General features: G+C 35.9%; 1 protein-coding gene across 1 annotated transcript in view; it reads left to right on the top strand.

Annotated features, from left to right (window-relative positions):
- The window catches only part of ANO2 (anoctamin 2), a 536,951-nt gene that overhangs the window by 272,640 nt on the left and 241,224 nt on the right, over positions 1-23,087 (top strand). Inside the window, exons 10-11 of the mRNA XM_036759072.1 lie at positions 2,149-2,283; positions 21,733-21,893. Coding sequence (XP_036614967.1) covers positions 2,149-2,283; positions 21,733-21,893 — 296 coding nt within the window. The remainder of the gene's footprint in view (positions 1-2,148; positions 2,284-21,732; positions 21,894-23,087) is intronic.

Below are 23,087 nucleotides of genomic sequence, written 5' to 3'. Positions count from 1 at the left end.
TTGTGTTGCTGAGAAGAGCAAAGTCTGTCAGGGTTGGTCCTCATGGAATCCATATATCTGTGGTTGGGTACAATATTCTCCTGGCTCTGCTCCGCTCACTCAGCATTATGTCGTGTAGGTTTTTCCAGGTTGTTACGAAGTCCGTATCATTCCCATTTCTTGTGGCACAATAGTATTCCATTACCTTCATATACCACAGCTTGTTCAGCCATTCCCCAATTGATGGGCATCCCTTTGATTTCCAATTCTTGGCTACCACAAAAAGAGCCGCTATAAATAATTTTGTACATACGGGTCCCTTTCCCTCTTGTGTGATTTCTTTGGGATACAACCCTAGAAGTGGTATTGCTGGGTCAAAGGGTATGAACATTCCTGTGGCCCTTTGGGCGTAGTTCCAAATTACTCTCCAAAATGGCTTGATCATCTTACAACTCCACCAGCAATGTAACAATGTTCCAATTTTCCCACATCCTCTCCAGCATTTATCATTTTCCTGTTTTGTTATTTTAGCCAATCTGACAGGAGAGATGTGGTATCTAAGAGTTGTTTTGATTTGCATTTCTCTAATCAGTAGTGATTTAGAGCATTTTTTCATATGGCTATAGATAGCTTTAATTTCTTCCTCTGAAAACTGCCTGTTCATATCCTTTGACCATTTCTCAATTGGGGAATGGCTTGTATTCCTATATATTTGGCTCAGTTCCCTGTATATTTTAGAAATGAGGCCTTTATCAGAGATACTAGTTGTAAAGATTTTCTCCCAGTTTTCTGCTTCTCTCCTAATTTTTGTTGCATTGGCTTTTTTTGTACAAAAACATTTCAATTTAACATAATCAAAATTATCCATTTTGCATTTTGTAATGCTCTCTATTTCTTGTTGGGTCATGAATTCTTTTCTTTTCCATAAATCTGATAAGTAAACTATTCCTTGCTCTCCCAAATTACTTATAGTATCAGCCTTTACTCCTAAATCCTGAACCCATTTTGACTTTATTTTGGTATATGGTGTAAGATATTGGTCTATGCCCAGTTTCTGCCCTACCATTTTCCAATTTTCCCAACAGTTTTTGTGAAATAGTGAATTATTAGCCCAGAAGCTGGCCTCTTTGGATTTATCAAAGAGTAGATTGCTATAGTTGTTGACTTCTCCTTCTTGTAGTCCTATCCTACTCCACTGATCCACACCTCTGTTTCTTAGCCAGTACCAGGTAGTTTTGATGACTGCTGCTCTGTAGTACAGTTTAATATCTGGTATGGCTAGGCCACCTTCTCTAGCATTTCTTTTCATTAATACCCTAGATTTTCAAAGTACTTTCAAGCAAACTCCCTTCTGGATTTACCATATTCTAATTTCGATTGTGGAGGCAGCTAGATGGTTCAGGACCTAGAGCCTGGAAGACCTGTTGTGGTCCCAGGTACTTACTTGCTATATGACCCTGGGCAAGTCATTTAACCTCTGTTTGCCTTAATCCACTGGAGAAGGAAATGGCAAACCACTACAGTATTTTTGCCAAGAAAACCCCATGGACAACACTGGCATTTTATAGTCCACAGGGTCATGAAGAGGCAGATATGACTGAACGACAACAATTTGGATTCTAATCATTCATGTATATATCTAATCACCACTTTTAAATTAAAAATCCCTTGAGAAGTAGGGACTGCATGTTACTTTTTATGTAACTCCCCCCCCCTCCAAAAAAATCATGCATTCATTAATGTAACAAGTATTTGTTAAAAAAAAAAGGAGGCAGTATTTTATTTTGCTATATTCTGCACTGGTCAGACCACATTTAGAGTATTGTATTCATTTCTGGGTAGCAGTTTTAGAAGGACATTCATGAACTAGAGAATGTTCAAAGAAGGACGAGCAGATTAGTAAAGGGCCTGTAGTCCATTATGTATGAGTACAGGTTGAAGGAATGGGAAGTTTTTAGCTTAGAGAAGACTTAACGCAGGGAATAATTTTTTAAGTACTTAAATGGTGATGGTATGGGAGAAAGATCAAATTTGTCCTGCTTGGCAAGCCTAGGAACTATAAGTAATATTTTCAAAGAGGCAGATTTAGATTTGTTTATTCCTATTGATGTATGTCCAGAAATGAGGCAAGTGATTAGACCTTTAATTTATGTTTCTTTTGTTTTTCAGGAAGTATTTTGGAGAAAAAATTGGCCTGTATTTTGCTTGGTTGGGTTTATATACTTCATTCCTCATTCCAGCTTCAGTAATTGGAGTGATCGTCTTCCTCTATGGCTGTGTAACAATGGGAGATGATATTCCTAGGTAAGTACTCTTAAGAGAAGATTGAGTTGTCTGTCAAATGTCAACAAATTGGTTTGCTTTTATTGGAATAATTTGCATTTCAATAGCACCTAAAGTTTACAAAGCACTTTCTTTTAACAACTTTGTGAAGTTTGCAGTAAAAGTATCCTTATCCCTCATAAGCTTGTGGAATCAAGTTGAGAGGGGAGCAGATGAAGGATGCCAACATACTGAGCATTAAAAGCCATTTTGATAGGTATCAGTGGAATATTTCACATTGAAGCGCAGCTGTGATGGGCACACAGGCAATTACACACTGATCCTTTTGCTATTAGGTTTGTGACAAATACAACCAAAGTGAGTAAGGCAGAATTCTTAGAGAGGTTGACAAATGCAGTTTGATATTGCTCAGTGTGTGAAATTTAATGAATACAAAACTGGGGATCTGAGAGGGTGAAATGACTTGCCCAAAGATACATATGAGTATTAAAGTTGAGATCTAAACCCACAGTTTCTCTAAGTCTAAACCCAGAACTTTTGCCATTATCCCAGATACTTTCATCTCAGTTTTATTTTATCCTTCTTGCTCTACGTTGGCTCAATAGGGGTGTTGACATTTCAGAAAAATGCTTAAGTATCTTAGGTATGGGACATGGTGGTCTCTATGAAGTCAACTCTGTGCTCAACAACAACTCTGTACTTGATACGCTTTTTCTTCTATTAGTTCAATTTGGATTCGTGTTTCTCTGATGATACATGGAGACCTGCTATTCTCCTTATGTGGAGATACCATAGTGTCCTCTGTCACCCATTCCAAAATTACCCTATAAGTTGGATAAGTTTTGAAGGTGGTTAATCTTAGTCATTTTATTTTCAGTTTTTGTTAGTTTTAGCATCAAAGAGCAATGTTTTATTTCGTCCCCAAATTTGGAAGATATACCCATTTTATAACCAGAAACTACTTCACATCCCAATGACACAAGGCAACCTGGAGAAGTTTAAGACAGAATTTCTACCCATCATGGAGCTTACAATTTAGTTAGGGAGAAAAGAAATTGACACTTGCAAAGGTAAATAATAGTTAAAGGCTTAATTGTCAATTCAGGGAGATAATAGGCTTTATGAAGATGATTGGACTTGGATGGTAAGTCAGATTTGGGGAGGAACAGGAAGGTGAGTAGAACGGGGTGAATAAAGCACAGAGAGAGGAAATTAGGATTTTTATTTGAGTGAAAATGAACAAATCAGTTAGGCTACAAAGGAAAATTCACATGGGAATTTAATGATAGATAAGATAAAACAGGTTTTTTCATCTGTAAAATGATGGTGTGATGGAATAAAACCACTTATTCTTTTAAGAAAGGAAAGATTGCTCAAAGATTTATTAAAAGATGGCTGGCCAATTTAGGTGTCATTGCTTCTTTAAGTAATGATTACCAAATATTAAAAGATTGAAGTATCATACCTAAGCATATATTCATATATATTAATCAGTGAACAAAAAAATAATATGTCTAGGAAAGAACAGCATATCTATGGGATCTTACTTTTCTGTCATGTCTGGATTAAAGCAGTCTGACTTGTTTAGACTTCTCTCAGTCCAATGTATAGGTCCTATTCAAATTACTTAGACTTACCTCTGTCTAAAATTTTACAAAGTCCTAGTCAGTAAGCTAGGGTAAACCAATTATTTGCCTGTATGGAATATATCTAGGTAAAAAGACATGGTATTCTGGGCTAGGGCATATGACAAGACAGTATACCATTTCTGGTTTGCTTAGTCCTACTGTATCACCCTTATGATTACCGATTATCAGAGAAACAAAAGGGTCCCTCTTTGTTGGACTATCCCTTGAACTGTAGATATCTTCTCAACTGAGACTTATATGTGCCTGGTGATCAGCTATTCTGAATTTGTTAGCAAAGTTATAAAAATATGGAAGGCTAATCTCAATTTCAGGTGTTGCAACCTCCTGTGATATAGGGTATGGGATTGGTTTGGGGCAACTTTCCCTTGATGAATGGAGTGGAACCGGCCTATGACCAAGTCCCAGGTTCTCATGGCCTATGCTAAAAAAAAGAGCAGGGCTAAAAAGTCTAGGCCTCCAGAGTGGTGAGAAAACTAAAGCATTTAGGATAACTTCCTGATAAAATTTCCAAAATCTTTTGGAATCATTTATTCATAAACCTGGTCATCCAAGCAAAAATGTGTACTCTCCTTTCAAAGGTTCTTCCTAAAAGTAATCCCAAAATAATGAGCAATTACTTGAAGCAAAATTTAATCTTCTAGTTCAGATAGATATCATCCCAAAGACATGCCCTCTGTTGCCAAGCTCAAAATGGAGAACTTTTGGGGAAAAAAAGGTTTGTCTTCTTTCCATTAAAAGAATAGTGGCTGCTGATTTAAGAAAACAGATGGTTCTATCCCCTAGCTCACAGAGTAGAAGTTACCCTCAGTAATTTTCTTGGAATAAAATTATGTATTATTTTAAATAAAGCAACATTTTAAAAAGTTTTTAAAAAAGCTGGTCAAGATGGGGATGCCGTTTCATTAAGAGGTTATTCCCATGCTTTATAGGATCAAAATATCATATATGCACCAGTAAATAGAGGTCAGAATACTTGTTGACTCCAGACTTTTCTGTAATGTCTGAATTTGAAATGTCCTATCACAAAATATAGGTAATAAGGGAGGGGATAAATTTAAGATTACCTAAGGGTCACTTCCATCTTGGGCAGAGGGTTATACAATTTACAGGAAGAGTGGCAAGAATGAGGTTGTTTCAAGCCACAGGAAAAAGGCAGTTGTAGAAGGAAAGTAGATAAGCTGATTTTCATAGTATGCACAGTTATCTCTTCCATATCACAGGGGTGGGGTGGGGGATATTAGGGGCTCAGTGCCACTGTGATCTAAAATATCCATGTAATATTTTTTGTCGCTCCTTTGTATCAGAGGGAAATGATAGTCCCACTGTAATCTGTTCTGATCAGATCACATCTGGAGTGCTATGTGCAGTTCTCATTACCATTTTAAAGGAAGGACAATGTGAAAACACATCTAGAAGAATAGAACCAACATGGTAAAGAGGCTTGAAGCCATGCCATACAAAGATCTTTTAAAAGAATAGGGGATGTTTAGCCTAGAAAAAATTGGAGGGTGGGGCACAATAACCCTCTTCAAGTACATGAATGTTTGTCATGTAAAATGTGATTAGATTTATGGTATTTAGCCCCATAGGGCAGAACTAGTACAAGTGGATGGAAGCTAAAGGGAAGTACATTACTATTCATAATAAGAGAGTGTATTCTGTCTGTTCCAAAAAATGTAATAGGTTGGCTTTCCATCCACGAGAGCAGAAGGGGAACTGGGATCTTTATATGTCTACTCAAAGAAACAAAAATAAAGCACCAAAAATAAGGAAAATGTTCATTTAAAAAACACAGTGAAATCAATCAAGATGGAAAATAAACAAAACAAAGTATGAATAAATTTTTAAACTACTATGGAAAAACTAGAAAAAACCAACAACAAACCCAAACCTGAAGGACTTGATACAATTCAGGTAGAAAAACAAGTAGCACATGATCCACTGAGCTACTTCCTCAACAAAGAGGTTAACTTAATGAATTTATGTTCCCTTGATGGATGTAGCTATCTCCATTAAATATTGATTATGAGTATGGCTCATGAGTATGAGCCTTTATTTTAGCCTTTGATTTTGTGTAGAAGATTCAGATTGTTCCTTATTGATAAGGAATAGAGACTAAACTTATGATTTCGTTGGTACAGGGAAATCCCAGGTGAGAAAATTTCCTACACCACTGCTGTTTAGCACCATCTCTGTAACTTAAGAGTCCTCTAGGTTGTCACTTATAAGGTGCTTACTATGTGCCAACCATTGTTTACTTGGCCGGTGTCCTACAGATAATAATGTGTTGGAGATGGAACTTGAACTTACGTCTTCTTGCCTTCAAGGTCAGTTTTCTGTTTACCATGTCTCCTGCTCCATTGATAGCAAATATTCCTATGTATTGGATTAAGTCTCAGGCATGATTTGATTAGGTCAAGCTATCAAATGGGCTTATAAAACTGAATAAAACTGAAATCATGAGGGATAGGAAGGGAAGCTGAATACCAACCAGAAACAAAAGATCAGAGAGCTAGATCCCTGGGGGTGTGGAAATGAAGACTACCCTTTCACATAGTAAGTATTCTCCCATCTGCACCAGAGATAGCAGTTATGGAAAGACATTGACAGAGGCAGAGTTTTTTGGCCTGAAAGATGGGGGTAGGGGAAAATCCCATGGCCAAATAATAGGAGTTTCTTAACCCTACCCTACTGAAGGAGTGGTGAGAATTCATGAATCTCTCCCTTGTAGAGGAGAATTGAGAGTTCCTAGACCATGAATTGAATGTGTGGCCCTGGTGCTGCTCCTACTGTTGACTGGAAGGGGCTTGCCTCCCTAACAACTTCAAGCATTTTTTTTCCTTTTCATTTAGGTTAGTATATTAAAGCTGGATGACTATATTCATCCCTGGGGTGGAAAGTAGGACTCATTGGAAAAGAGGAAAGTGTCTTTATTATGGGCTACTGTCATTCTTTGGTACTTTCCTGCATTCTTTCTGTGGGGTGAAATAAAAACTGTCTTGGATCTGGTATTTATTGTTACCATGAGTCTTGCATGAGAGCTGGGGCCCTTTTATCCTCATTTGTGGAGACCTAGTCATGAGCTATAGCCTTAGGATTCCAGAAGAGGTGCTGAATGAACAAAACAAGTCAAAAGGAATGATTTTTGAGGAGCACCAACTATTGAATCTACTTGTTCTTGTAAACCCAGAGCTTGAGACTCTGGGCTACAGATGAAAGATCAGTAATGTTTTTAAAGAAATTAAGCAGGAGTTAACACTGCTAGGAAAATCATACTATAAATAAAAGTCAGAAGAAAGTTAAATTATTAGGAAATTCAAGTTAGAATAATAAGGAACTTTAAAAGATCAGGAAGAAATTGTGAAGAAAATAGTATGTGAAATAAAAATAAAGGACCTGAAAAAGAAATCAACCAACTTGATCAATGACAAACTTATTGTAAGAGAAAACAAAATGATAGCAATGTATATCTATTGGAAGGAACCCAGGCTCAGAAAATCACTGAGTTATCAAAAAGAATGGGAAGTTATATGGAATCAAATGACAGGCCCAGATGGTAGCTTCAGATCCAATAATCTTAAGGTTACTGACATCCTAGAAATTTTAGAAAAACAAAAACCAAAAAAGCCTAAATATGATATTCCAGATTATTCTGAGAGAAAATTTTCCAGAATTAGCAAAAATAAGTGATACCCATAAGCATACACAGAGCATGGTCCCATTTTGTCAGAACAGACCTATATTTCTGAAGACAAATGGTAATAGCATACAAACGATGCAGTGACGCCAACATGGAAGAATCTAAGATTCAACATTTCTAGACATATTATAGTTCTGCTCTAACATTGTATTAATTTTAAAAATGGAAGAAGTCACTGGACATAAAATTGAAGTGTTTGGTTACTCAAAGATAAATGAATTTTTTAAAATAAAAAGCAATACCCTCAAAATTACAAGAAAACAAATAGATCTTTAAAAAAAATTTGTAGTGAATATGTCAGATATAATAGATCTGATATCCAATATGAGCCGAATCAGTATGAACCACTTCAGGAGGAGAAGTGTACTAAATAGGATTCTTCACAGTTAAACAGGCACTGAAAACTGGCTTTGTACAATTTGCATAGTTTGTATAGTATATAGTCAGTCTTTTATGTACAGAACTCTTCTAATATGTTAAATTCATTTATCACATTTAATTGTTATAAAAACACTTAGAATCACTAATAAATAAACTTAACATAAAAAAGGAATTGATGCATAATTATGTGTGTGACAAATATGTTTGACCCATTGGAACAGTGGCCAATGGAGGTGAATAGATATTTTTTAAAGTAGGGAACCCAAAATCTTAATAATCATATGAAAAGAGGCTCAAATTCCCCAATATAAGAGAAAAGCAAACTAAGACAAAATCAAAATACTACCCCTTTTTCCCACTAGGATATCAAAATTATAAAACCGAATGTGGGTAGGGTTGCAGAAAATAGTTTAATACATTGTTGGTTGGGCTGTACACTGGTACGAACATTCTGTAGAGCATTCTGGCAATAAAACATATTGTATCTTTTTGACCTTACAGTTTTACATCTATTGGTGATATTCCCCCCTCCAAATAACCCCTATGGAAATAATGTATATGTTCAGTGATTGAAGAATAACTAAATGGAATATTCTTATATTTTAAAAAGGGTAATTATAAACATAAAGAGATATGGAAAAATAAGAACTAAACATGGACTTGGGACACAGAGCAAAAGTAATCTTTTTTGGCTGTCAAAGCTAGGTATTATTTTAAAATTTTTATTCTGCATATTTATTTTTCTTTGTTGATAGCAATTAAGTGTATAACAAAAATTTTAAAATGGAATGACTTGCCTCATGTCAGCATTGCTCCCCAAAATATAGATCTTCACATGGAGGCTAGATGATTATCCATGAGGGATATTTCAGAAGGGACTCATTTCATTTAAGAAATTGAAATAAATGGCTTATGAAGTCCCTTCTAACACTGGGATTCTGTGATTCTCTGTTTTGAAAAGGAACATAAGTCCCTGGAGAAGAAGAGTTTAGTAGTCTGTCAGAAAATTAGGACTAAAGGGAATCACCATTGGGAAGAGAAGTGGTAGTCAGACAAGAGAATGGGGACCACTGGAAAACAATGTAAGGGTTTGAGAATAAAACAAATTTTAATGGATTTTAAATTCCACTACCTTCAGAGAAGAGTATGTATTTTAGTAGCAGTAGCAAGTATTTCAGCATGCTAGTCATTCGAGTCATACAGTTAAAATAGTATATGTGGAAATTATAATTTAATAAGTCAAAGCAGCCAAATAAATATGTAATCTATGCAAATATCCAAAGATATTTTATGCTAGTTAAGGATTGCATTGAGGTTTAGTGTTTGATCTGGGATTATTTTGACTAGTTTGAGTTCGATGGCAATAATCAAGGAAAACTTCATAAAAGAAATGGCCTTTAACTGTGATTTAAAGAAAGGGAAGGATACATACTCGTATTCAGGAAAGGGGTCACTTTTTAAATGATTCAGTTCATTACCAAGTAAAGGAAGGGGAACTTGTGGGATCTATGTGAATGATTATGTAAATAGTATGAATATATGCTTCAAGATATCTTACAGAAAAAAACTAGGAATTCATATCTGAAAAGGGTTGTATATTTTCATGTAAATTGTCTCTCACACAAGGGTCTTATGTACCATGTACTTGACTAAGACTTTGGGAAACTTATCCCAAATAATAATATGAGTATTATCGTTTTCTAGGTCAGCCAGCAAGGTACTAGCTTCCTCCTCTTTGTTCTATCTACTGTAGACCTAAGATGGCCTAAATGCTCACTTCAGAAGCAATGACCTTGTGTTTATGCTATCCAATGTTGATCCTCACAATTCTGAAACTTAGCTAGATTGAAAATCCAGTTTTGTGCATTCACAGGCAGAAAAAACATACCACCACCACCAGGACATGGGTGGGGTAGCTGCATGCTGGTTTATATTAGGACATGGAAATTATGCCATAGTTCTCCAGAAGGGAAGGTATGTAAAAGTGACCACTAAAGCTGGAAATTTTCAGCTTATATTTACTATGAACATATATGTTATACAGGCATGTCCATTATAGACAACATCTTGTTTACTGGCATGGAGTCTTTGTTGGGGGCTGCCAGTTGTTCAGGATCAGAACAGGATATGGCACATAGGGAAAGTCCTAGTGATTGGAGGTTACACATATTATCATAGTAATTTCTCAGTCATATATGTGAGTAAACTTGATTTGTGAGATAGCAATTCCCTGAATGTCACCAACAACTAGTATGTTATGTGTGTATATTCTATACTTGTAATACTTCTCCTGTGGGCTTATTGACAAACATCTGCTAAGCACCTGTGTTTATGTGGCAAAGGCAACCAGAGGATAAAGCAATTATTTGATGAGTCTAAAGTGTAAAACAGTCTGGATTAAAATTCTCAAATCCCCTCTTTTCTCCTTGGTAATAATTTTTAGTGCACTGTGGTTTGAGATGAATAATTCATTAATTGGCTTTGTAGTTCTTCCCTGTTAGTTTCAAAAGTCTGGTTATTGATCAATACCATTTGCTAGTTCTGTCATATTTATTTTTCAATTAGATGATATGGTAAAGAAGGATATCTTTGGGCTATAATAAACTCAATGCCTTACTCGTGAAGAACATAGATTTTGTATATGATCTGGGGGAAAATGTTAGTTCTAGGCTGGTTTCTTTTGTTACTCAGCAAGTTTGAGAGGTTATTTAAAGTATTGTATAAGCAAGGTATTAATGTATATTTACATTAAAAGGACAGCTAGGGGCCAGTGGATAGAGTGCCAGGCCTGGAATCAGGAAGATTCATCTTCCTGAGTTCAAATCTGGTCTCAGACATACTTACTAGCTGTGTGACCCTGGGCAAGTCACTTAACTTTGCCTCAGTTTCCCCATCTGTAAAATGAGCTGCAGAAGGAAATGGAAGCCACTCTAGTATCTTTGCCAAGAAAACTCGAAGACATAACTGGACATCATTAAAATATTATTTAGTGTCAGAGCATCATAAGAGGTGAATTGCTTGCTGTAAAATAAACAAAAAAGACTTCCTGATAATGAATTCAATATCACATTAAAAATAATTTTTGTATTATATATTCTTTTGGCTTATGTGAGGGGCAGTTGTCTTCTTTTTGTGCAGATGATCAAGGGTAGGATATGATATTATATTTTACTAATAACAAACTTTTCTTTAATACAAAGTGCTTTCTATCCAGCAGCTCAGTACTTATTTCCTGGAGACAATTCATATTCTTCTTTCTTTGTAAATATGGAGCTCTAGAGCAAAAGGAAAGATTTTATCCCTTGCACTAACCAGTGCAAGGGTGAACCTAAGGACTGGTATATTCACTACCAGAAAGTAGCTTAACTCTTAGAATACCTTATCAGAATATACTTAAGTACAACATTTTTATGAAGAAATATTTTCTTTTAGGGATCACTCTCTCTGCTGAAAATTAACAGCTCCAACAATTCTTTGACCTAACAGTTTTAAGCGATTGATTTTTTTGCAGCCACTGTAAAAATACATGGGGATGAAAAATGTGCACTTGAGCTTATTAAAGTCCTGTCATTTACCATTTTGAGTGCAAACCAATTTTTTTTTAAAATCAGACAAGAAGCCCTCAAAATTTGACAGTACAAAAAGCCAAGATTTCTAGACATAGTCTTCTACTTTCCATTCTGTTAACATGATCTTTTTACCCTCAGGAATTGGTTGAATCAGAATCTTAGAGCTGAGAGGGACTGAAGCTAGTAGCTAGTCTAACACTCCCCATCTATATATGAGGAAATGTGTCATAAACATCATGACAGACTGAAAGTTCATCCTTAGTTGACAGGTTCATTTCTCAATAAGTCTTCCAGTCTCTTGTTAATATCAGCTTTCCAAGGAAATGGGAAAGAGACATTGGGGCATCTCCTTTGACTGGTTTTACTTTTTCTACCAAATTCTTTGCATCTGGAGACTGAGAAACAATTTATTAACTAAGGCAGCACCTCCCTCCTCGTGCTCTTGTTACTAGCCCAGCTCAGTAGCACCCTCTGCTGCCCTTTTATCTAGAAAGCATAGCTGAGTTTTAGAGTTCCAAGCACTCCTTTCTCCTGACACTTTTGGAGGCAGGTCAAAATTTGATTTTCATAGAATCCATAGTTTCTCTGCAGCTGACCTCCAGATTTAAGAACACTTTTTTACTACCTAGCCATTAACTTAGGATAGTCAAGATAGAGGATTTCATTCATTTTATTAATTGTGGAACCTCTTGGAAGATGGTTTTTGGCTAGGTAGGGGAGACAGAGTTGGAGAAATTGCAGCCTAATTATTCTTTGGAATTATTTGCTTTTTAATAAATGATAAATATTTTTTATTCTGAACTTTACACAAAAAGGGCATTTCCATATACAAAATAGAATATAAAAGATTAATCTCTGTTTCACATAGCTTGCTTTTAAAAAAACATATAATAAATTCAGTGTTACTTTCAGTGCTATCCTATATCTTGGTGCTTCCTTCTGAACTTCCTCTGTTCTTTTCCCTGTATTTGAAAATGTTTCATTAGCTCCATTTTCCCTTTCCTTTTATTTCTTCACTTTTTACTTCACTAATGTAGGTCTCCTTCAAACTTCCAACCTCTTTTTAGGGGGAAAAGAAAAAGAGCCCACATTATCATTGCCAAGCAAAACAAGTTCAAACATTGACTACGTCTGAAAAAAAATGTTTGTCTCTTTATGTATCTTGAGTGCTTTGCCCCTTTGTAAGGGAATATGGTTAACATTCTTCATCATAGGTCTTCTAGAGTCACATTTGGTTGTTGTTTTGATCAGAGTTCTGAAATCTTTCTTTTTTAGATCATAGTGTTTTTTATTGTTACATATATTGTCCTCCTGGTTCTGGTCACTTCGCTTTGCACCAGTTCATACAAGGCTGCCCAGTATAGTCTGAAATTATCTCTTTTGTAATTTCTTAAGATGAAATAGTGTTCTATTATTTCACTTACCAAAATTTATTCAGCCATTCTGCAGTTGATGAACATTTCCCTTAGTTTCAAATTCATTTCCACAACAATAAATACTATTATAAATAATTTTGTACATATGTGTACCTTTTCTTTGGTATATAAGGCTAGTAATAGTATTATTGAGTCAAGGGTATGCAGTTTACTTTTTGTGCATAGATTCAAATGGCTTTCCAGAATAACTAAAATGATTCACAATAACATTACCAGTACATGAGTGTGCCTGTATTCCTACATCCCATCTAATAATTGCCATTTTCTTTTTTTTGGTCATCTTTTCCAATCAAATGAGTGTGAGGCGGAACCCAAAAGTTGTTTTACTTTCCATTCTTCTTATTAGTAATTTGGAGTGTTTTTTATATGACTGTAGAAAATTTGGATTTCTTCCATTGAGAACTGCCTGTTTATATCCTTTCACCTATTGGAGAAATGTTCTTGTTATTGTTCTTGGATATTTGAATCAATTTCTTAAATATCTTGGATATTAGATCTTAATCAGAGAAACATGCTCCAAAGATTTTTTTCCAACTTAACTATTTCCCTCCTAATTTTATCCACACTGATTTTGTTTGTGCAGATGCTTTTCAATTTTATGGAATAATTTTTTTTTATTTCTCTCTACCCCTTCCTTGATGAAGAACTGCCTATCCATTGTTGTGAAAATATCTCCTTCCCTGCTCCTTTAATTGTTCATAATATTATTTTTTAAGAAATCCATTCTTTTAGGTAATATATCCATTTTGAAGCTCATGGTGGCAGATATGAGATATTATCTAAACCTATTTTTTTTTTTTTTGCCATTCCACCTCCCATTTTTCCCAACAGTTTTTGTTGAACATTGAGCTTTTACCTCAGTCATGACAGGACTTTGGAATTATTGAATACTATGTTACTATGTTTGCTTTGTATGTTATGTGCCTAATCTATTCCAAAGATCAACTTTTCTGTTTTTTTTAAATTTAATTTATTTATTTAACATATTTAGCTTTCAGCATTGGCTTACAAATTTGAATTACAAATTTTCTCCCCATTTATACCCTTCCCCCCCCACTCCAAGATGGCGTATATTCTGGTTGCCCTGTTCCCCAGTCAGCCCTCCCTTCTGTCACCCCACTCCCCTCCCATCCCTTTTTCCCTTCCCCTCTTGTAGGGCAAGCTAAATTTCTACTCCCCATTGCCTGTGTATCTTATTTTCTGGTTGAATGCAAAAAACTTTTTTTTTTTGTTTTTGAACGTCTGTTTTTAAAAACTTTGAGTTCCAAATTCTCTCCCCTCTTCCCTTCCCACCCACCCTCCCCAAGAAGTCAAGCAATTCAACATAGGCCACATGTGTATTGTTATGTATAACCTTTCCACAATACTCATGTTGTGAAAGACTAACTATATTTTGCTCCTTCCCAACCCATCCCCCTTTATTGAATTTTCTCCATTGACCCTGTCCCCTTTTGAAAGTGTTTGTTTTTGATTACCTCCACCCCCATCTGCCCTCCCCTCCATCATCCCTGCCTTTTTTATCTTCTTCCCTCTTCTTTCCTGTGGGGTAAGATATGCAATTGGGTATGTATGGTATTCCCTCCTCAGGTCAAATCTGATGAGAGCAAGATTCACTCATTGCCCCCCTCACCTGCCCTCTCCCCTCCTCCCACAGAACTGCTTCCTCTTGCCACCTTTATGCGAGATAATCCACCCCATTCTATCTCTCCCTATCTCCCTCTCTCAATATGTTCCTCTCTCCTCCCTTAATTTGATTTTATTTCTTTTAGATATCTTCCCTTCATCTTCAAATCACTCTGTGTCTGCTCTCTCTCTCTCTCTCTCTCTCTCTCTCTCTCTCTCTCTCTCTCTGTGTATATATATATATATATATATATATATATACACACACATAGATATATACATACATACACATTCACTTATACATATATATACATAAACATATATACATATATGCATATTCCCTTCAGCTACCCTAATACTGAGGTCTCATGAATCATACATGTTATCTTTCCATGTAGGAATGTAAACAAAACAGTTCAACTTTAGTAAGTCCCTTGCAATTTCTTTTTCTTGTTCTTTTTCTTGATTACCTTTTCATGCTTCTCTTGATTCTTGTGTTTCAAAGTCAAATTTTCTATTCAGTTCTGGTCTTTTCATTGAGAAAGCTTGAAAGTTCTCTATTTTATTAAAAATCCATATTTTGCCTTGGAGCATGATGCTCAGTTTTGCTGGGTGGTGATTCTTGGTTTTAATCCTAGCTCCATTGACCTCCAGAATATCATATTCCAAGCCCTTCGATCTCTTAATGTAGAAGCTGACAGATCTTGGGTTATTCTGATTGAGTTTCCACAATACTCAAATTGTTTCTTTCTGACAGCTTGCAGTATTTTCTCCTTGATCTGGGAGCTCTGGAATTTGGCGACAATATTCCTAGGAGATTTCTTTTTGGGATCTATTTGAGGAGGTGTTTGATGGATTCTTTCAATTTCTATTTTGCCTTGTGGCTCTAGAATATCAGGGCAGTTCTCCTTGATAATTTCTTGAAAGATGATATCTAGGCTCTTTTTTTTGATCATGGCTTTCAGGTAGTCCAATAATTTTTAAATTATCTCTTCTGAATCTATTTTCCAGGTCAGTGGTTTTTCCAATGAGATATTTCACATTGTCTTCCATTTTTTCATTCCTTTGGTTCTGTTTTATAATATCTTGATTTCTCATAAAGTCACTAGCTTCCACTTGCTCCAATCTCATTTTTAAAGTAGTATTTTCTTCAGTGGTCTTTTGGACCTCCTTTTCCATTTGGCTAATTCTGCCTTTCAAGGCATTCTTCTCCTCATTGGCTTTTTGGAGCTCTTTTGCCATTTGAGTTAGTCTGTTTTTTAAGGTGTTGTTTTCTTCAGTGTATTTTTCAGTATTTTTTTGGATCTCCTTTAGCAAGTCATTGACTTGTTTTTCATGGTTTTCTTGCATCCTTCTCATTTCTCTTCCCAATTTTTCCTCTACTTCTCTAACTTGCTTTTCCAAATCCTTTTTGAGTTCTTCTATGGCCTGGGGCCAGTTCATGTTTTTCTTGGAGGCTTTTGTTGTAGGCTCTATGACTTTGTTTTCTTCTTTAGGCTGTATGTTTTGGTCTTCTTTGTCAGCAAAGAAAGAATGCAAAGTCTGAGACTGAATCTGGGTGCGTTTTCGCTGCCTGGCCATATTCCCAACCAACTAACTCGACCCTTGAGTTTTTCAGTGGGGTATGACTGCTTGTAGACTAAAGAGTTCTATGTTCCACGTTTGGGGGGAAGGTGCCAGCTCTGTCACACCAGCACTACTCCTTCCCCAAGAACCCCCAACCCAGACTGGGCTTAGATCTTCAGCAGGCTCTTCCCTCCTGCTCTGATCAGCTACTTAATTCCTCCCACCAGGTGGGCCTGGGGCCAGAAGCAGCAGCAGCTGTAGCTGCCCCACCTCTGCTGCCCCCGGGGCTGGAAGCCGAACTCCCACTCCTGCAGTTTTTCGCACTAACCTTCTCCGCTGTCTTTGGTGTTTGTGGGTTGAGAAGTCTGGTAACTGGCGCAGTTCACTGATTCAGGGCGCTAGGGCCTGCTCTGCCTGGCTCCTGGTCTGGTTGGTCCTCACTGCTCACTCTGGGCTCTGCTCTGCTCAGCTCCCAGCTCCCAGTTCCCAGCTCCCAGCTCCATGTGGGATAGACCTCACCCAGAGACCATCCAGGCTGTCCTGGGCTGGAGTCCTGCTTCCCTCTGCTGTTTTGTGGGTTCTGCCGTTCTAGAATTGGTTCAGAGTCATTTTTTATAGGTTTTTGAGGGACTCGGCAGGGAGGTCACGCTAGTCCCTGCTTTCCAGCTGCCATCTTGGCCAACTTTTCTGTTTTTTAACCAGTACCAAATAATTTTGAAGATTATAACTTTATGGTACTTTTAATTATGGTATGGCTAGGTCCTCTCCATCTTTAGATAAATTTTGTTAGCATTTTTTTCTAGCTCCATAAGGTAATTCTTTTGGTGGTTTGGTATGGCACTGATTGATTTAATTAATGTAGACAGTATGGTCATTTTTAATGTATCAGCTCTGCCCAACCATAAAAACTTAATGCCTCAGCTCTGTCTTTATTTCTGTAAGGAGTGATTCATAATTGTGTTCATATAGTTTCTGTGTATTTCTTGGTAAGTGGATGACTCCAAAATATTTTATACCATTTGCAGTTATTTTGGATAGAATTTTTCTTTCTATCACTTCCTACTGGGTTTTATTGGGAATATATAGAAAAGGTGACGATTTACATGGTTATATTTTATATCCTGCTATTTTGATGAATTTCAATTAATTTTAGTTGAACTTCTTAACTTTTCTAAGCAAGCCAACATATTATTTACAAAAGCAATAATTTTGTCTCTGCTTTCTCTTTGTTTGTTTCCTTTATTACTTTTTGTTATCATCACTGTAACTAGATTTTCTAGCACTGTGTCAAATAACAATTATAAAAATGGATGTTCTTAATTAACTCTTGGTCTTATTAGAAAGGTCTCAAGCATTTTTCCATTACATATATAAAGGTTTATTCATTCCTGTGCTTTAAAATATTTTTTTAAAAAACAAAAAAGGGTGTTGTATTTTGTCAAAAGTATTTTGTATCTATTTGTATAATCATGTTTTTCTTCTTGTTGTTAATAATATAGTTTATTATGCTTAGTGGTTCCCTAATATTGAACCAGCTCTACTTTTCAGGTATAAGTCTAGCCTCTTCAGAGTACATAACCTTTTTTGATATATTGTTGTGGTCTCTTTAATAATATTTTATTAATTTTTTGTGTCAGTATTCATTAGGGAATATTGAGCTATAGTTTCTTTTTCTGTTTTGTCTCTCTCTAGAATAGGTATCAAGATCATATTTGAATTATAAAAAACTTTTGGTAGGACCTCTTTTCCTTTTGAGTATTGTTAATTATTGAAATTAACTATTCCTTTAAAAATTGTTTGAATCCATATCAATGAATTAAATGGTCCTACCTTTTTCTTTTTGACATTATTTTATGGCTTGTTTTTTCTGATACAGGTTTATTTAAATTATCTATTTTTATTCTGTTAATCTAGATACATTATATTCTAATAAATATTCCCCTATTTCATTTAAGATATCAGATTGTTGACATATGATTGGGCAAAATAGTTTCTAATAAGTTGCCTTATTTTTCTTCATTTATTGTGAGTTCTTTTTCACCTTTGATACTGGAAACTTGGTTTTCTCCTGTTTTTTATTCAGACTAGTTAGGTTTATTTATTTCTAGTGTAAAAATAACTCTTCATTTGACTTATTTAATTTTTTGTTTCAATTTTGTCAATTGCTTCTTTGATTTTCAGGATTTCAATTTCTGTATTTGGTTTGTTTTTTAAACAATTATTGCTTTTCTAATGTTTTGATGGTATGTCTATTTTTGTGATCTGTTCTTTCTTTGTTTTGATAGATAAATTTTCCTCTCAGGACTGCTTTGACTACATGTGAAAAGTTTGACTCATTCTTTTCATTTTCTTTAATGAAATTATCTATTATTTCTATGGTTTGTTCTTTGATCCACTGGTTATTCAATATTAAATTATTTATGTCTATTTATATTTGAATTCTTTCCTTAAAGGCCTTTCATTGATTTTAGTTTCTATTGTGTTGCATTTAGTAAAAGGATGTATTTAATATTTCTACTTTTCTGTGTCTGTTTATGAGGTTTTTATGTCCTAACAAGTAGTTGAATTTTTTAAAGGTCACATGTGCAGTTGAGAAATGTACATATTATTTTCTGTGCCCATTCAGTAATCACCAAAGATCTATCAGATCCTTAACACTTTTCCCCTTATTGTTAGATTTATCTAGTTCTGAAAGGGATACATTGAGTTATCTAACTATTATATCATTGATATCTATTTCTTTCTACAATTTGATTAATTTTTCATTTTTGTATTTCAGGTGCTTTGCAATTCAGTGTATATATTATATTCTCTCTGTTTCTGTGTATCTGTGTGTACTGATATATAGTATTTATATTTGGTATTGATATATACCAAACACATATATTTGCATATATGCATGCACTCTCATTTGTACATATATATGCAAAAGTATATATTCATGTATGTCGCTCTGTGTGCATGTGTATGGGTATATGCATATACATATATATATGTATATATAATATTGATGCTATTTCATTGCCCACTGTGACTTTAAGCATAATATAATTTCCTTGTCTATTTTGACCATATCTATTTTCACTCTTGTCTTGTCTGAAATCATGATTATTGTCCCTACTTTTTTAGTTTACTTGTAGCATAATAAATTCTTCTCTGTTCCTTTATTTTTTCTCTGTTTGTGTCTTTTTGCTCTGAGTATTCTTTTTGTAAATTATCGTGTTCTACTTTCTAATCTGCTATTCTCTTTTCTCTTAAGGGTGAATTCTTCTCATTCGTGTTCACTGTTATGTTTGTTAATTTTGTATGTTCTTCCATCATATCCTCTCATTCTGCTTCCTTTCTTAGCTTTTTACCCCAATGCTTTTATCAAGAAGAGGGTGGTGAAAGAGAAAGTGATTAGTATCAGAGGTTCCTTAATTGAAACAGTCTGTTTCTGTTCCACTATCCCTCTTTTCTTCCCCTTGCCCAGACCCTGATCACTATTTCTTACCTTTTATTAGTTTTACTTTTAATCCCCCTTTAGGATCCATCTTCCAAAGCTGAAGTTTGTTTTGCTTCCAACTCTTTCTTCTTCTGAATTTTCCTTCCTCTTATCACTTGTTTCTCTTTTGAGTTTGATGTATTTCTATACCAAACTCTTTCTGTGTAAGTATGTATGTGTGTTCAATCCACCTTTGTCTAGTTCAGATGAGTGACATTCATATGATGCCTACTTCCTATTCCCCTTCTGCCATGTTTTTATGCTCTTCTCTTCACATACCCTTGTGATGAGAAATAATAGAAATTCCAACCCCTTCTTTCTTTTTACTCTAGTGTAGTGTTTATTTCCTTCCTTTCTGAGCAACCAGGTAGGAGCAGGATTGACTCATGCATGGTCATACAGTAAATCAGTTGTTGTTGTTTGTCCTTAGTTCCCAAAGAGGACCATGACATCAGGGAGGTAATGCCATGACATGCAAGTAAATTGGATTTAAGTGAGAGAGGGCTATGCAAAGTCACCAGCCTCACTTTCTCCTCCAGAGCCATTTGGATCCAGTGGCCAGATATAGATCAGGATGACTGGAGATGGCTTTGGATGCAGTGGGAGACTTTGGCCTTTTTAAGCTAAGGTCTTTAATAGGTCTCAGTTGATGGAGGCCACGCCCAATCAGTAATTAAAGCTAGGTAAGAAATGAGGCAGAGAATGGCCTCTTTTACCTTGTTAAAAAAAAATTCAGTCTGGGAGGGGGACACTTTTAGAGTTTCTGGCCAAAACAGAAACAATTGTTATTTACTTTCACTCTGAGCCAATCAGGGCTCATATAATGGCCAAGTGGGGCTTGGCCTGGGAGCTATTGTTGGCCAATCAATGAGAGCCAGAGTGATTTGGGTTTAAGCCATGGTCCTTCTAGCCCATAAACCCCAAGATATCTTGAAACGTTTCAGGGATCGAAATTTACATTCCTTCGGGTCTGCTCTGGCACTTGCAGGCAAGGGTATGATACCCTATGTAGACAGAGAGAAGGTAAGGTAAAGCAAAAGAGAAAAGAAAGAAAAGAAGAAGGCAAATAAGTTTGCTCCAGTTGTCTAGTTCCATTTGAGTTCCCAGTGGGGTAGCTCCTACTACTCCTCCTCACAGAGGTTGTTGTAAATCAGTAAATCAGTAGTGAAGCCAAGAATAGATATCTAAGAATCTGAGAGTCCCCTAGGATGCCTATAGGCCACATTTTTTTCATGTTTTTTTTTAATTACGTTTGTTAGCTCTAGGGAGTTATATTAAACCTACGAACAGAGGAAAGAAGAATGCAGTTGTTGATATTTTGTATTCTTGAAGAGAACCAATGATATCACAAGAGTGATGTCTTGACTTGGTGGTAGATTGACTAAGGGCCATTTCCTGGGATAGAACTTTCCTTATTAGGACAATGTACCTGTTGAGTAAGAGGGTTCTAGGTGTACTAGATGTGACTTCAGTGTGAAATGAATTCCTGGAACATCTCAGAATTCCTCAATTTTGTTCCAGATTTTCATATTTAAGGTTACTTTGTTTAAATCTTACTACTTATATTGGTTCTGTTAAAACCACAAGTCAGACAGAAAGCATGAAAAGTCCAGCATTTTGGGGAAAATGCAGTTCTTTTAGTGCTAAGCTCTACTTTAATGGGCAAATCAGTGAGGCTTTAAATTATTTTTTCCAACAGATTTGTATAGAATACATTGGCATCAGTTTCTCCACACTCCTTGCCTTATCTCCCCTGAATATATTTATAAGTTGTGATCATACAAGAGAGTCAAACTGATTGCCTACACAAGACTCAAATCCATGACATTAATTACAACATCTCGAGTAACAACTCCTACTATTCCTTAAAAATCAAAAAATGAGAATGCTGTTCTGAAGTTGGGCCATTCAGCCCCACTACCTATAAAGATCTGTGAGTTCCTCCAAGTCAGCTGATTGTTGGGATATTTGTTAAAAGTTATATAATTGGGTTATACAAACCATTGAGGTATAAATCACCCATGAACTAGTTTTGAATCATTTGCCTCTTTGTCCCCCACAGCAAAGAGATGTGTGATGAGAAGAATGGCTTCACAATGTGCCCTCTCTGTGACAAAGCCTGTGACTACTGGAACCTCAGTACTGCATGTGGCACAGCACGGGCCAGTCACCTATTTGACAACCCTGCCACTGTCTTTTTCTCCATCTTCATGGCCCTGTGGGGTGAGTGGTGCTCTGGAAGAATTGCTAGAGGGATTTTGACTCTAAATGGGGAGAGTGACCAGAATTCTCATATCTTAATTTTCTCTCCCTTACCTCCTTTTTCAACATTTCCCTTCTTGTACCCCAAAACATGGTTTTGGGGGAGAGGTAGATTTGTTTCCCTTTGCCAGATCTGGGGATGAGAATATGAATACTTCTCCAAACATATATGTGCTGTCTTCTTTAGAGATTAAGTAGAGAAATTTTTCCTTTAATTTCCATGTGAGAATTATTTAGCTAACTTCAATGCCATTCAAGCCAGTCCACTAATCATTTCTTGACTGCCTACTACTTAAAGCAAATCTTATAAATTAAAAATTTTCTACAGATGATCCAAAAAATAAATGATTGAAAGTTGAATATTTACAGTAGAGGAGAAGGGAGGAATAAGCATTTATATATTACCTACTTGGTGCCAGGTGCCATGCTTAGCACTTTGCAGTTCTCATTTGGTCCTTGCAATGACCCCGTAAGATAGATACTATTATCTCCATTTTACAGTTGAGAAAACTGAGGCAAAAAGAGGTTAAGTGACTTGCCCAGGGTCACAGTAAGTGTCTGAGTTCAGATTTTGACTTGGGTGTTCTTGACTCTAAGCACATCATTCTATTAAGTGCATCAATTTCAATTTCAATCGATTGAGCTGCCTCAAACATATTTGCTACTGTAAAATTAATTCTACAATCTAACTCCAAAATATCAAATACTCTTCCCAAAATGTGGGACCCAGAATTGAACACAGTGTTTGAGATGTGGTATGACCAATACTTCCCTAATCCTGTAAACTATGGCCTTCCTTATGATTGCCTTCATTGTTATGGTTTCCATATCAAATAACTGGATAACATGGATGGATGGAGACACAGATAAGACATTTATTAAGCACTTATTATGTGCCAGGCACTCTGCCAGCTAGCCCTGGAAATACAAATACAATACTCATTGTTCTGTTAAGGTAAAGTCTGTTTAGCTTATCATTAGGTTCATGAAAAGTAGTGAGAAGTATGTGAATTCCTAATTTGGAATTTACTACCTGTGTGATCTCAGAGAAGCAAGGTAGTTGGATTCGATGATTTCTAAGATTCCTTCTAATCCTCAGATCCTATAGTCCTATGGAGGGTTTCTTGAGTCACATGAGGATAAGGACAAAAGAAT

Source organism: Trichosurus vulpecula, chromosome 5 (genome assembly GCF_011100635.1).
Source record: "Trichosurus vulpecula isolate mTriVul1 chromosome 5, mTriVul1.pri, whole genome shotgun sequence".
NCBI classification, from domain to species: Eukaryota; Metazoa; Chordata; class Mammalia; order Diprotodontia; family Phalangeridae; genus Trichosurus; species Trichosurus vulpecula.
The sequence above is the reverse complement of the archived record's forward strand: the minus strand, read 5'-3'. Positions and strand labels throughout refer to the sequence as shown.